Raw genomic sequence first — 14,767 nt, forward strand, 5'->3', positions numbered from 1 at the left:
AGGTGGGAGGGAGCCACCCACGGTACCTGGAGGCGCGCCCGCGTCTGCCGGGAGGTGGCGCGCACGTGCGGCCGCCGGGGCCGCGCACGCCCGAGCATTGTCTGCCGGCGGCGGCGGCGCGCGCGCGCGCGCACCCGCTTGTCACTGGAAGCAGAACTAAGGCTGAGCCCAGATCGCGTGCGGGCTTCGCCTGGCTCCGGGAATGCGAAGCGATGGCATCGTCGGCAAGCGAGGAGAAAGCCTTCCGGAGGTTCCTGGAGCTCCTGCTGCGGGAATTCCGAGGGCCCTTCGGCGAGGACGACCCGCTGCCACTCCGGCCTGTCTCGAACCACATCACCGAGGATGAGGTGGAGGGAGAGTGCCTGGATCTGTGTCTCCAGCATCTCTGCAGATAGTTAAGTACCGATGTTAGACTTAAAATGTATAACAATAGGCAGCGTTGCATTGAGCGAGAGGCTTTGGAAACAGTTGCAATGTAAGCAAAAAAGTGAGATCGGGGAGCCCCCTTTTGCATGGTTTAAAGTATTCGCAAGCCGGCGTGAACTGAAGGTCAAAACGTCAAACAAAATGCAGCCTTTGCAAAGCTCTGGTCACCTCGGGGAGGGCCGAGAGCAAATTGAATTTATCTTGACAGCAAACCGGTGATTGTATTAGAATGTGGTGATTGCATTAAAATGTAATGCAATTGGAGAGGATTGTAAAAAAAAAAGGAGCGTATTTGTTTTTACAGGGTTTTAAACGCGCTGATCGTTGTGAAGGAAACGGTCTTTGCATTATGAATTTCGTGTGGGGGAAACGGGAATATGACATTGAAAGCCCCGGCGTGGTATCCTGTACAAGGGACCGGCGTTAGAGGAGTCTATATTCTGGGGGAGACTGGTTTAAATATAATAACAGTTTGCAACTCCTCTTGCACTCGGAGGCAATGCAAAACCAAAAAGGCACATTGCTCTCTGTGTATTGATTGGAGCTTATCCTAAGCCATTAATTCGGCAAGGATCAGTGTGACCCAGGGGAACGACCGTTTAATCTGCTGTTAGTTCTGAGACTCGCAGCACCTGACGTTGGCAGGGATTCCTACCATTTAACGCAAATGTATTGATATAGACTGCAAACCCAGTCATCAATGCACTCTGCTTTGAACAATTGTACAAGGATATTCTGGCAATGTACGGCGGGCAAAACCCGCCGGGTTAAAGCCACTTATTTTTCTGCCTTATCAGAGAGGATCTCCCCAGTTAGTGAAGTGCGAAGCTGCGCTCGGACAGCCCTCGCTGGAGAGAGGCTTCGAGCCAAGTGTGTTCTGACATACAATAGTTTAAAAAAAAGAGGAAAAGTTACAGTCAGCACTGAAGTTGCAGCAACGTATTTTTGTAAGCCGAGTGTTTCATCTGAGTACTGTAAACACTGATACCCGTGTCTGACCGGTTAATGTGTCGCCTTGGGTCATTTTCCCAAAAAAAGGGTGTAGGCTGGGAGGGTAGAAGTGGTCTAATTTTCAATTTTGTGGCGAATGTGCTCGTTTTTAATTGTTGCATTCCAAGCTTTTCTTTGTCAGAACACACTTGGCTCGAAGCCTCTCTCCAGCGAGGGCTGTCTGAGCGCAGCTTCGCACTTCACTAACCGGGGAGATCCTCTCTGACGAGGCAGTAAAATAAGTGGCTTTAACCCGGCGGGTTTTGCCCGCCGTACATTGCCAGAATATCCTTGTACACTTGTTCAAAGCAGAGTGCATTGATCACTGCGTTCCAGAGACCTGGCGCCCTCCAAATGTGTGCTGGAGACTGGCTCTCTGCTGCTCTCTCGCAGTTTCCTCTCCTTACGGCGGAGGCACATGATGCTATATCCCCGGCTGAGGCTGTACCTTCTGCCTTCGAAGCTGACAGGCGCGCCCCCGGCTCGATGCGCGCTCCCGCTGCCTCCAATCATTTACCTCAGTTCTTGTGGTGGCAACTGGTCATTTATATTGCCAATTAATTGCATTAAAAATAAACTGAACAATATTTCATCGATTAAATGCAGGAACAGTAATGTTTTATTCATAAGAACAAAGGCTTTTCAGTGTTCATTATAAATATTGTTTTTATTCCAGCCGTCTGATCGTTCGTTACTTAGCACTAACTGTTCCTCCCCCCCACACACACACATGCGCCCACACTGAATGTGTTACCTGTATTTGTTTAAAATCACTGCATTTTTCTGCTCTGAATTGTTTGGCAGGTGGATTTAATTCAGAATGTGTCAGAGATTAAGACTTTCACTTGTATCAGGTTGGGAAAGGAAGTCGGGTCATTTGAAAGGGGAACTGGTGGAGAGTTAGCTTTGGAATTTGAGATACCCCGTGAGCTCCACTGATGCCCCTCCATAATCCTTCTCCATCCACTCTGACTATACCTCCTAAAACTGTTCTACAAGCAGGGAATGCTGCACATCTTGCACATAAGTTAAGTTACATCTGTGTATCAAGGAGGTCCTTACACAACTCCTGGGAGTGTCAGCCTCAGCTCAGGGATTGCTGCTTTGCCATGAGTCAGAGGCGTGTGTGTCAGCCTCATAGTTTCAGTAACCAAGGCGTTCCGTTGCATGTATCCGTGGAGATTCTAGACTCGGAACGCTCCACATTCCACTTGTGGAGTGTAAGGGCAAGGTAACCCTGCTGGTGCTCTTCCCTGCTTTCCTCAGTGCGTGCCAGCTTGAGGGAATTGTATTATATCAGGCGCACGTAGGAACATCAGTTGGTTCACTGCCCATTGGGAAGGATTCCCAGTTTACCCAGCAGTGTGGCATTGGTACTGCTCCATTATAAGATAACATCATTATTGTACCAGAGGAACAGGCCATATTGTCCCTCGATTCTATATCCACTCTATAAACCAATCTCCTCAATCTCAATTCCCAAATTTTCCCTGTGGCTTTGCAAATGATTTTCCCCTTGAGTGCCTATCCAACTCTGTTTTGAAAACACTGGTTGATTTTGTATCGGTCATCTTTATGTTGTGAATTCCAGACCATAATTGTTCTCTGCATAAAAAACTTTTTTTGTATTCATCTCATGTCTTTCACACTTTAAATCCATGTGCCCTGGTCCTTAAACATTCACTAACGAGAACGCTTCCCTCTGTTCACCCTATCTGAACCAGTCTGATCTTGTACACTTCTGTCATATCTCCTCTCAATCTTCTTTGTTCCAAGGAGAACAATCCCAGCTGTTCCTGTCTAACCTTGTGGACTGAAATCCCTGACACCATTCTGGTAAATCTCTTCTGCAGCCATTCTGGGACTGTCAACTTCCTAAGTGTGGTGATCAGATTTGGATGCAGCACTCTGGTCATGGCCTAACCAGTGCTTTATAATGATTCAAACAGAACTCTCTGGCTGTGGGGGCCAAGCTATCGGGTATACTTAAAGCAGAGGTTGATAGGTTCGTGATTATTAGAAGGTTACGAGGAGAAGGCAGGAGAATGGGGTTGAGAGGGAAAAATAAATCAGCCATGATCAAATGGCAGAGCAGACTCGATGGGCCGAATGGCTTAATTCTGCTACTATGTCTTATGGTCTCTGCTTTTGTGTTCTATGGTCTTGCTTATGAAGTCTGTGATCCCATATGTTTCATCAACTGCTATCTCAATAAAGTCTGCCAGATCCCTATTTAATGAGTCTTGGCACTAGCTTGTTTCAATTGAGCCCAGTTCTGGTCATCCTGTTTATAAAAAGGATGTAGAGGTTCTGGTGGAGGTAGAAGGATTTAAGAGATGAAATCAAAAATCTGCCGTTGTTGGAAATCTAAAATAAAAACATAATAAGCAGGCCAGGCAGCCTCGGTGGAAAGAGGAACAGTTCCCATTTTGGGTACAAGATTCTTCATCAGAACTAGAAAGACAAAAAGCAAGTTAGTCTAAGTAGCAGGGAAGGTGAGAGTGATACCAGAACCCTTATGTCTTAAGAATCATCATTTTAAAAGATGATACCAGAACAAAGAGGTTATGTGAATCAGGGACAATTAAACAAGTTGGGGATCATTTCCCTAAAAAGGGTGAGGAGATGAACTGATGGTCATCTTAAAGTTATTTGATAAGGTGGGTGTAGAGGAGCTGTTTCCACTTACAGGGTAGGCAAGAACTAGAGACAATAAATATGGTCCAGAGCCCATATACATCCAGTGGGGAAGTGTGGATAAACTTAATCAGTTAGAGTGCAGTGAGAATGTGAAACTGATTACCTCATGGAGCCGAATGGAAGAAGGAACATAAATATCAAGAGACTAGTTAGGTTAGCGGGACTATTTCTGTGCTGCAGAACTTCTGTAATCAGGATTGAGCTTTTTGACGAGGTGACCAAGAGGATTGACGAGGGCAGGATGGTAGATGTTGTCTACATGGCTTTTGACAAGGTCCTGCATGGTAGGCTGGTTCCGGGAGGTGAGATCACATGGGATCCAGGTGAGCTAGCCTGGCTTGGTGGAAGGAGTCAGAGGGTGGTAGTGGAGGGTTGTTTCTCAGATTGGAAGCCTGTGACCAGTGGTGTGCTGCAGGGATCAGTGTCGGGTCTCCTGTTGTTTGTCATATATATTAACAATTTGGATGAGAACGTAGATGGAATGATTAGTAAGTTTGTGGATGGCACCGGAATTGACAGTGAAGAAGGTTGTCCAAGGTTACAACAGGATGGGGATCAACTGGGAAAGTGGGCAAAGGAATGACAGATGGAATTTAACTCAGGTGTGAGAAGTGATGCATTTTGGGAAGTGAAACCAGGGCAGGACATACACAGTGAATGACAGGGCCCTGGGGAGTGTTGTAGAACAGAGAGACCCAGGGGTACAAGTACATAGTTCCCTGAAAGTGGTGACACAGTTAGACAGGGTGGTGAAGAAGACATTTGACATGCTTGCCTACATCAGTTGGGGAATTGAATGCAAGAGTTGGGACATCATATTACAGCTGTACAAGGTGTTGGTGAGACCGCACGGAATATTGTGCGCATTTCTGGTCGCCATGATATGAGAAGGATGTGAATAAGGTAGGAAGGGTGCAGAAAAGGTTCACAAGGATGTTGCTGGGACTGGAAGTCTTGACTTATAAGGAGAGGTAGGACAGGCCTGGACTGTTTTCCCTGGAGTAGAGGAGGCTGAGAGGTGACCTCTTAGAGGTTTGTAAAATCATGAGGGGCATCGATAAGGTGGATGGTCACAGGTCTTTTTCCCAGAATAGGGAAGTCTGACACTAGAGGGCAAAGGTTTAAGGTGAAAGGGGGAAGATTTAAAGGGGACCTGAGGGGCAAGTTTTTCCACACAGATGGTGGTGGGTACATGGAATGAGCTGTCAGAGGAAGTGGTAGAGGCGGGTGCAGTTATGACGTTTAAAAGACATTTGGACGGGTACATGGAGAGGAAGGGTTTAGAGGGTTGTGGGCCAAATGTAGGCAAATGGGACTAGCTCTGGGAGTCACCTTAGATGAGTTGGGCCAAAGGTCCTGTTTCTGTGCAGTTTCACTCTATGATTCTAGGTAAGACCCCAGCTTCCTTGTCCAGGCATGTATTGTCAAAGTCATAACTGATTTTTACTTGTGGATGTTGGCTGGGATTCTGTGAACTTACTGCACAATAATATTCTTTCAAGGGTGTCATTGCAGCGAACAGTGCGTTTCTTTATAACTGTGAACACCCTCGTTATGAACCTTCCCCAATGTACTTCGCTTGTGGTATCCTGCTGCACTTTCTCATTGTTCCTACTAGAGGGCAACATGGCTCAGCAAAGGGCTCTGAGCACTTCCATGTGGTGACCATGCACAAGTGGCCAGCAAACGGTAGATGTGTGCGGGGCGGGTCCAGGTCCTTGGAAAAACCCTGTCGCAGCTGAGGCCGAGCATTTTCCCATTCCCCTCTCCACTGCACCAAGCCTCAGTGTGGCATCTGCCTCAGAATTTGTGTGGTAAATTCACAGCTTGTGAGCAAACACTTCTCATCAAAGTTATGCCTGTTCAACAATGTATTTACCTGCAGGGCAGCCAGAGGTAAAATACTCTTAACTGTATTTGACTGCTCAGCATTTTACAAATTTGGCGAAGCTCAGTGCTTGCTCTGTGATAGCAAGTTCCAGCCGCCACACTGATGCCCCAGGGCAGCGCTAAGGTAATGCCACACTGTTGGGGTTGCTTTTTCTTGGATGAAACGTTAAACCAAGGGTCCGCCTATCTCCACAGGGGACTGAAAGGATCCCACAGCTGAGCAGATGAATTCTTCCCTCTTCCAACCTCCTCCAGCCCAGGCAACATCACTGAACCAGATTAAGTAGACATTATCTCACTGCTTTTTGTGGGAGTTGGCTGCATGCAGAAATTACTTTAGTTATCATGAGTTAGGGATTCTGGCCATTAACCAACAGGAGTCAGAAAGAACAAGCTTCTATTTCTATTGTGCTTTACATGACCTTAACCAATTGTAGTCAGTGTTGAAGGAAATGTGGTAGAGTGTGCATAGCAAGATTCCACAAACAGTGCTGAATCTCTGGCTTTGGGTGTTAGTGGGGCAATAGATATAGACCAGTTTACTACTCTGACTGGTCATCATGGGAACTTATAAGCCCACCTGAGTGGGCAGGCATGGCCTCAATTTAATATTTCGTGTGGAAGGTGGTACCTTTGGCACTGTAGGGCTCCTTCAGTAAAGCATCAGGGTGTTTTCAAATCTCTTTGCAGTCTCTAACCACAACCCCCTCCCCCAACCCTACCAGCCCTCCAATCCTCGTAACCTTCCCCAACCCAAGAATGGTCTGAGATTTCTGTGGTCCTTCAATTCTGGCCTCACTGGCACTTGAGCTCTAAACCTTGGAATTTCCCCCAAACCTTTCCTCCTCTCTTAGTTCTTTAAGACACTCTTTAAAAACTACTTTCACCGAACTTTGATAGTGAGATCAGTGTGGAGCGTGCTAATATGATGGGGTGTTTTGAGATAAAGGAAGGGATAGTGTTGGTTCTCTTAAACAACATTAAGGTGGACAAGTCCCCAGGGCCTGATGGGATATATCCCAGGTTATTGAGAAAGGCAAGAGATAAGTTTGCTGGGGCCTTGACCAAGATCTTTGTGTCTCAGCTTTGATTTACCTTTCCAAATATGCACCATAGTTGCAAATTTTGTTTGATGATCAATTGTGTGAAGCATCTTGGGACCTTCCCCATTGTTAAAGATGCTGTTTATGTGCAAGTTGTTAATTATCGTACAGAGCAGCTGTAATTTCCACAGACAGGAACGACCCCTGGGGAGGATGCATTTTATCAGAGGGATGCAACCCTCAGGGACCCTGCTTTTGACACAATTCAAGGATTCCACACATGTTAGAGGCTGTTTGCACATTAATTGGAAGCAGTTTCCAAACTGCTACAATTAATGCAACGGATGCAGAATGGTTCACAAATCTGCATCTGTGCTCGGGTGATCCCGAAGGGATTTCCAGTCCAGACTCAGCTCACAGGTTTGAAAAGCTATTCAGGCTGATAGACTGCACGCCTGGAGCCTCAGAGGAAAAGTATTAGAGTAAATCTAAAATCTTCAGTTGGATTCTACAGATAGCTTTAGTCAGACAAACTTCAGAAGGCTCTTCATGGATCCTCCCATACCATTTGGTCAGAATCCTACAAGAATATAGCATAGGAGGACATTAAGCCCATTGAGTCTGTGCCAGTCCAGTGCCCCCACTATCCCTGCATTAATCCATTCCCTTATGAAGGCAACTATTGAATTTGTATCCATCAGACTTGAGGACCACTCTTATCCCTTTCCATGACTACCTGAAACTTAAAGAATTATGGTCACTGTTCCCAAAGAGTTCCCCCACCAACAATTCGACCACCTGCCCAGTTTCATAACCTGAGGTAAGTTCTGCCCCATCTCTAGTAAGACTGTCTGCAAATTGTCTCAACAAATGGGATTCTATCACCAGATACATCTCCCCTCCCTTCCCCTCTCAGCATTCCAAAGGATCCCTTCCCTTCATGACCACCATGTGCACTATTCCATCCCCACCAGCTACTCCCCTTCCAAACAATAACCACTCATTGGTCGCCTCAGGTTCTCATGCAGATCACCTTAAATTCCTGTCCTCTTATTACCTGTAGAGCACAGGAAACCATTTTCCTCACTTAATCTAAATCCTTCCTCATTTTGACCAACTCTGCTAAACTCTTTCCCCCATCTCCAACGGTATAACAATGAAATAAAGAGGGTGGTGATTTTTGTTTCCCCTCAGTGTTTGGGCAGTGTCCTGGGAACCTCGGTAGGGTCCGGGACAGTCCTGGATGGTTTGTGAGTTTACTGGAGCCTCCCTCACATTCCCACTGGTGTGCCTTTGATCTTTTGCTGATTGAGGGAGGCAGGGGCTTCCTGAGCTAATTCTTTGTGAAGCCTTAGTAGAAAGCTGTTTGTAACAAAAGCGCGGTCACCCACCCAGGAGTTTCAGGACCTTCCAGGGTTAGGCAAGAATTCCAGGAAGAGAAGGGAATTTGTTCACAGATCAAGTTGCCATGTCTCCTGTCTGAGACATCTCCCAGACCACTTACTTCCCCCTCCCCGGTGTTGACCCTCTCCAGACCTGCGTCCGAAAGCAAAATCCCATGGGTGCTGGAAATCTGACGTATAACTGGAAGATGCTGGGAATACTCAAGTCAAGCACCATCTGTGGAACGAGCCTTAACAGTTCCTCTCATCAGAACACAGCTACCTTTGTTTTTCTCTCTCCACAGCTGCTGCCTGCCCTGAGAATTTCCTGCTTCTTCTGTTTTATTTCATATTTCCATCATCTGCAGCATTTTGCTTTTAAAGTACCGATGCTTGTTGTTAAATCCCTCCCATGGTCTTGCCCCTCTCTGTCTCTGTAAACTCCACCAGCTCTACAACTGTACATCAAGTCATGCAGCACAGAAACAGGCCCTTTGGCCCACTATGTCCGTGCCGACTATCAGGTACTACCCTGGCGATTCGAGTACCTGTCAGATGCTTCTTAAATGTGGTGAGAGTATCTGCCTCCAGTATATCTGCACTCGTTCAGTCCGGCATCTTGCACTTCCCTGGATTTATTTTTCCATCATTGGCAGCCGTGTTGTCAGCTGCCAAAGCCGTGAGCTCTGTAACTCCTGCGGTAAATCTCTGCATTTGACTAGCTTTCCCCCTTCAGATGGTTGATACAACCTGCCTCATTGACCAAGCTTTTGGTCATTTGCCCTCGTAACTCCTTTGTGGAATGCTGTCTGCTTTTGACAGCACTCTTGTGAAGAGCTTTAGAATGTTGTTAGCTCAGTCAAAAGCATTAATATAAATGCAAATTCTTGGAGACACAAGGGACTGCAGATGCTGGAAACTCAGTAAAGCAGCCAACATAATCAAAGACCCCTCCCACCCGGGACATTCTCTCTTCTCCCCCCTCCCATCGGGCAGAAGATACAAAAGCCTGAAAGCACGTACCACCAGGCTCAAGGACAGCTTCTAACCCACTGTTATAAGACTATTGAACGGTCCCCTAGTACGATAAGATGGAGTCTTGACCTCACAATCTACCTCATTATGGCCTTGCACCTTATTGTCTACCTGCACTGCACTTTCTTGGTAACTGTAACACTTTATTCTGCATTCTGTTACTGTTTTCCCTTGTACTATCTCAATGTACTGTTGTAATGAAATGAACTGTATGGATGGCATGCAAGACAAAGTTTTTCACTGTACCTCAGTACATGTGACAATAATAAACCAATTTACCAATCTGGAGCAAAAAACAACATGCTGGAGGAACTCAGCAGGTCAGGCAGCATCTGTGGAGGGAAGTGGACGGTTGACTTTTTGGGTCGAGACTTTCATCTGGATCTGTTGCTCGGCATAGGTTCATTACAGATTTCAAGAGAATTGGGTAAATGCTTGCCAAGGGAGACATTTGTAAGGTTTAATTGAAGAGTCCTTTAAAGTGTTGTAAAATACCGTATGTGACACAGGGATGAACAGTAAGTGAGAGGAGTGTTTGAGAGATTGATTCCGAGCCAAAGCACCAGAACTGGAGGTGGAGAGAGTCCTCTGGAAGAGGAAAGGTGCCAGAGGCAGCTTAGCGTCAGGAGGTGCAAAAGAAAGGGATGCTTTTGCAAAGAACAGATGGTGATGGAGTAACAGAAGAACAAAAGGGTTAGGGAAGCAGATGAGATGCTCAGCGCAAAATGGTGAGAAATAAGTCCTCCCACTGGGCACAACTTTGAAGATCAAGTTAGCAATTAACCCACAACCAGAGCCACCCAAAACCGATTAACTGGTCAGTCCTCCTTGTAGTGTGATGGATTCCTGGCGTAGAATTATAGAAATGTACAGTAAAAGGTCATTCAGCCCTTTGTGTTGAGGCAGGTCAAAAATGCCCTCTTCCCAGCTTTTGATTGGAGCACTGCACATTATGGCTCTTCTTGTGGCTTGTCTGGGTGTTCTTTAAATGTGATAAGGGTTTCTGCCCCTAACACCCTTACATGCAGTAAGTTGCTGTGTTAGTTCACAGGAGCGCAGTTACTGGACTGGAGCCGTTTGCTGGACATGAGGGTTTGCTTTCCAAAGGAGGAGAAACCAGCATTCTTATGTTCCTGGCTCCAGCTTTCTTATTTTGATATACTGCTGGGGCCTGAGGCATAGATACTGAGTAATAGAAGAGTACTAGAGATTACCCTCAGTACCACTGACCAATCTCCTTCGTCATCTCCTCGCCTCCTGCTTTCCCATTTCCTCTGCTGGGCTGTGTGGTTGGGGTTGAGCAGCGATCCCTCTACCCCAGTGGTCCTCTATCACTGGCAGGCAGTTCAACTGGATCTGATTCCCATCTCTGTTGTAACAGCATTGAAGCTTGGACCATTCTCTCACAGTAACTCACATGCTGTGATCTGATCCACACCTGGGTACAGATCATTGTGCAATGATTATTTATTTACCTGTCTGGTTGGGATGTTGGGAAGTTATTACCCCTCAACTGAGTAGCTTGCTAGGCTGTTCTCAGAGAGTATGAAACTATGTTGCTGTTAGCTGCCAGCAAAGTGTTGCCTCTCTCCGGCGCCATCTTTTTGTCCTCAAGCCATCTGGGCCATGCCATCTTTTCGCAGCTACCATCGGGCAGGAGGTATAGAAGCCTGAAGTCCCAAACCACCAGGTTCAGGAACAGCTACTTCCCTTCAACCATTCGGTTCTTGAACCAACCGGCACAACCCTAATCCTTACAACACTATGACCACTTTGATCCCTTTGCACTAAGGGGACTTTGGGGTTTTTTTGTTCTAATTGTGTTCTTTCTTATAAAAATTGGTTATAATTCATGTTTATGTTCAGTGTTTTTCATGTGACTGCTGCTTATCTGATGCTATGTGCCTGTGATGCTGCTGCAAGTAAGTTTTTCATTGCACCTGTGCACACATGGACTTGTGCATGTGGCAATAAACTTCACTTTGACTTTTGACTTTGAGAGTAATTACGAGTCAATAATAGGCCAGAGTGGGTAAGGATGGCAGGTTCCTTGAACACAGAAGCAGCTGCAGGTCAGTCAGCCCCTCAGGCATGCTTTGTCGTTCAATTGGGTCATGGCTGAAGGACATTAGAGAACCAGATGGAATTTTATGACGATTCAGTGGTTCTATGGTCATCATTACTAAAAGCAGCTGTGTTTTTGTTGGAAAGTACAAGTCATGAACTGAATTTAAACTCCACAGCTGCACTGAACTCAGAATCTGAACTCGGAACTCTGGATTTTCAGACCACACCTCTATGTTATGGGTCTGGTAATTTAAGCAATGTGCTACTACTTCGTGATGTACAGAGGACAGAGAGGGTTATTGTGCCTCCAGATATTAGAGAATTCTCCACTTGTGTAGACTGCACTAGATTGTTTCCACAATATGCCCTTCGGTTTTAGACCCATTTGATGAATCTATCTATAGTAATGAAGCAAGTCACGAGGGTATTGGCCACTGGGTGCATTAGCCTCTTGCACAGTTGCTCAATAACTTAAAAAGAACCACATCTTGGGCACAAGTATGGGTAGTAAATGATACTTCCCATCTGCTTAGTGTTCATGACTGAAGACAGATTCCCCAACAGCTCTACACAGACGGTGTGCTACTTAACATCTGGAATTAAAGCACTTGGAGACGCACTCTGGGGTCACTTGTTCTGTGAGCTTCAGCCAGCATTCCATCTGACATTGGTCTACAGCCAGCTGTGTGCCAGATCATACTATATGCATTAAAGTGAGACAGTAGCTCCAAACCTCACACAGTGATAATGGGGGCAACTTGGAAGTTTGAATTTTTTTTGTCATTCATTAAGGTCAGGCTCCATCAATCCGGCAGTGTGTTAATGTTTACAGAATGTCCTTGGAAAGGGAGGTAAATCTAAATGCTAGCATTTACTCTGGTTGGTGGGGAGAACAGAGGAAAAGAGCTGATATTTGGCAGATGTCCTGGTTACGAGGGGTGGAAGATCTGTGTGCGGTACATGTTATTTCCCTCAGTCAATGCACATCAGCTGGACTCTGGGCAGATCTTGAATTTTTCTTTTACATCTATGAAGCACATCCTGCATTTGTTTCTCTTCCCAAGTGATGGACTCAAACAGGAGCCTGCAGTTTGCCTAATGGGGCTGGAATGGCCTGTTTCAGTGCTCTAGGTTCAAAGTTAAGCACTCAGGTTTTTCTTGTTTTTCTGGTAAATATCTAACGTTTAATCTTCAATCTGCAGCACTATTTTCTGGAGCTCCCAACCACAGCAGCAGGTCACCTTGAAACCTCTTAGGAAAGGGACTGGGGTGATGTTATTCCTTGGTTCTGTCAGTGAGGGCATCTCTCCTCCTTATATCCTCACCTCTATTCCCCTGTACCTCTCAGTACTGATGCTGAGGTTCCTAGTGTGCACTGTCCGATCAGAAATGTAAGTGAAAGTCAACTCACAGAGGAGCATAGTAGCAGTTAACGGCTGTACAGTTTCACAGTCTCTGCACAAAGAATCCTGGAGAGCGCAGGGTTACTGAGGTTGCCTCTGTAAAATGATTTCAGTACAGGTGGCTCTCATCACTTTGACAAAGATGCCAGCTTTGGGTTGAGTCAGAAGTTTCTGGGTTCGAGACCCACTCTAGGGACTCGTGCATAAAAATATAACCTGACATTCCAGTGCAGCACTGAGGAACTGTCGGAGAAACTGTTTTTTCATCAAATCAAGGCCCTCTGTAATTTCCACTGGACATAAAATATCCAGTTGCATAACTTTGAAGAAGGTGAAAGAGATCTCCATGGTCTTCTGGCCAATATTGATCCCTCAGACAACATTCTTAAAAACAGACTATCATGTCACTGTTTCACTGTTGTTGAGGCAAACTGGCTGCCATGTTCTCTACATTACTATAGTAAGTACTGTTCGGAAGTACTTCAATGGTTGTAAAGCACATTGGGATGTTCTGAAAGGAGTGTGAAAGGTGCTATAGAAATGCAAGTCTTTTCTCAGTAGAAATTAGTGTACTGGATGCAAAACCAGTGTTCCACCCAATCCTGTGGGATCAGACCTTTGCAATGCCATTCAGTAAGATCATCGCTGATCTGATCCAGCCTCAACTCCACTTTCCTCATTGATAACCAGAACCCTTTATCCCTGGCCTTTCCCAAACCTGGGGGTAGAACTGGTTGGTTCCATAAACCCATAAGACATAGGAGCAGAATTAAGCCATTCGGCCCATCGAGTGCTCCACCATTCAACCATGGCTGATTTTTGTTTTCTCAACCCCATTCTTCCGCCTTCTCCCCATAACCCTTAACCCCCTTACCAATCAAGAACCTATCAATCTCTGCCTTAACCACACCCAATGACTTGGCCTCCACAGCCCTCTTGTGGCAACGAATTCCACAATTCACCGCTGAAGAAATTCCTCCTCATCTCAGTTCTAAAGGGACGTCCCTTTATTCTGAGGCTGTGCCTACTAATGGAAACATCCTCTCCACATCCACCCTATCCAGGCCTTTCAGTATCCGGTAGGTTTCAATGACATTCCCCCCTCACCTTCTGAATTCCATCGAGTACAGGCCCAGAGACATCAAACACATCTCATATGTTAAGCCTTTCATTCCTGGGATCATTCTCAGGTTCCTACTTCAAGTTCTGCAATACCATTTCCTTGAGTTGCCCAACTCCCTTCTGTACCCTTCCCAAATCCCTCCTCATTCACAGCACTTACCCAGCCACAGCTGCACCTCATACCTCCCCCAACTTCTCATCAAGAATCACTCCATCTCCCTCTTGAAGGCAGAGTCAGCACCAACCTCAGCAGTCAGCAGTGCATTCAGAGGTTCCCTGCTCCCTGGAGATGCAGGAGCACCCAGCATCCAGTCTGTTCCCGCTTTTGCTTAGATTAAACTCCCATTCCTGAAGGAGCATCACAGCGTATCGTTGTGTGGACTTGCAGGCATGTGAGTGAGTCTGTGTGTGCCTGTTTTTTTACTGTGTGTAAATGGGAATTTGTGTCGGAGGGTGTGAGCATGCATTTGTATGAGTATTTCTGAGGGTCTTACTGTGTCTTCCTATGAGTATGTGTTTGTTTGTGTGAGCTTGTGTGTCTGTGTGAATATATATGTGTGTGTGTGTGCTTGTGTATATGTCAGTGAATACCTATCTCTGTGTGTGTGTGTGTGTGTGTGTGTGTGTGTGTGTGTGTGTTTTCACTGGGGGGGTTGGAGTGCTTCTATATCCTTGCTGTTTCTTCTGCCAGCTTCCCCCAGGAGCTGAT

General features: G+C 46.1%; 1 protein-coding gene across 1 annotated transcript in view; it reads left to right on the forward strand.

Moving 5' to 3' along the window:
• The first annotated feature begins 149 nt into the window (after positions 1-149).
• The window catches only part of ppm1e (protein phosphatase, Mg2+/Mn2+ dependent, 1E), a 96,290-nt gene continuing 81,672 nt past the window's right edge, over positions 150-14,767 (forward strand). The window contains exon 1 of the mRNA XM_052035829.1: positions 150-394. Coding sequence (XP_051891789.1) covers positions 213-394 — 182 coding nt within the window. The 5' untranslated portion in view covers positions 150-212. The remainder of the gene's footprint in view (positions 395-14,767) is intronic.

This window comes from Pristis pectinata, chromosome 21, assembly GCF_009764475.1.
Source record: "Pristis pectinata isolate sPriPec2 chromosome 21, sPriPec2.1.pri, whole genome shotgun sequence".
NCBI lineage: Eukaryota > Metazoa > Chordata > Chondrichthyes > Rhinopristiformes > Pristidae > Pristis > Pristis pectinata.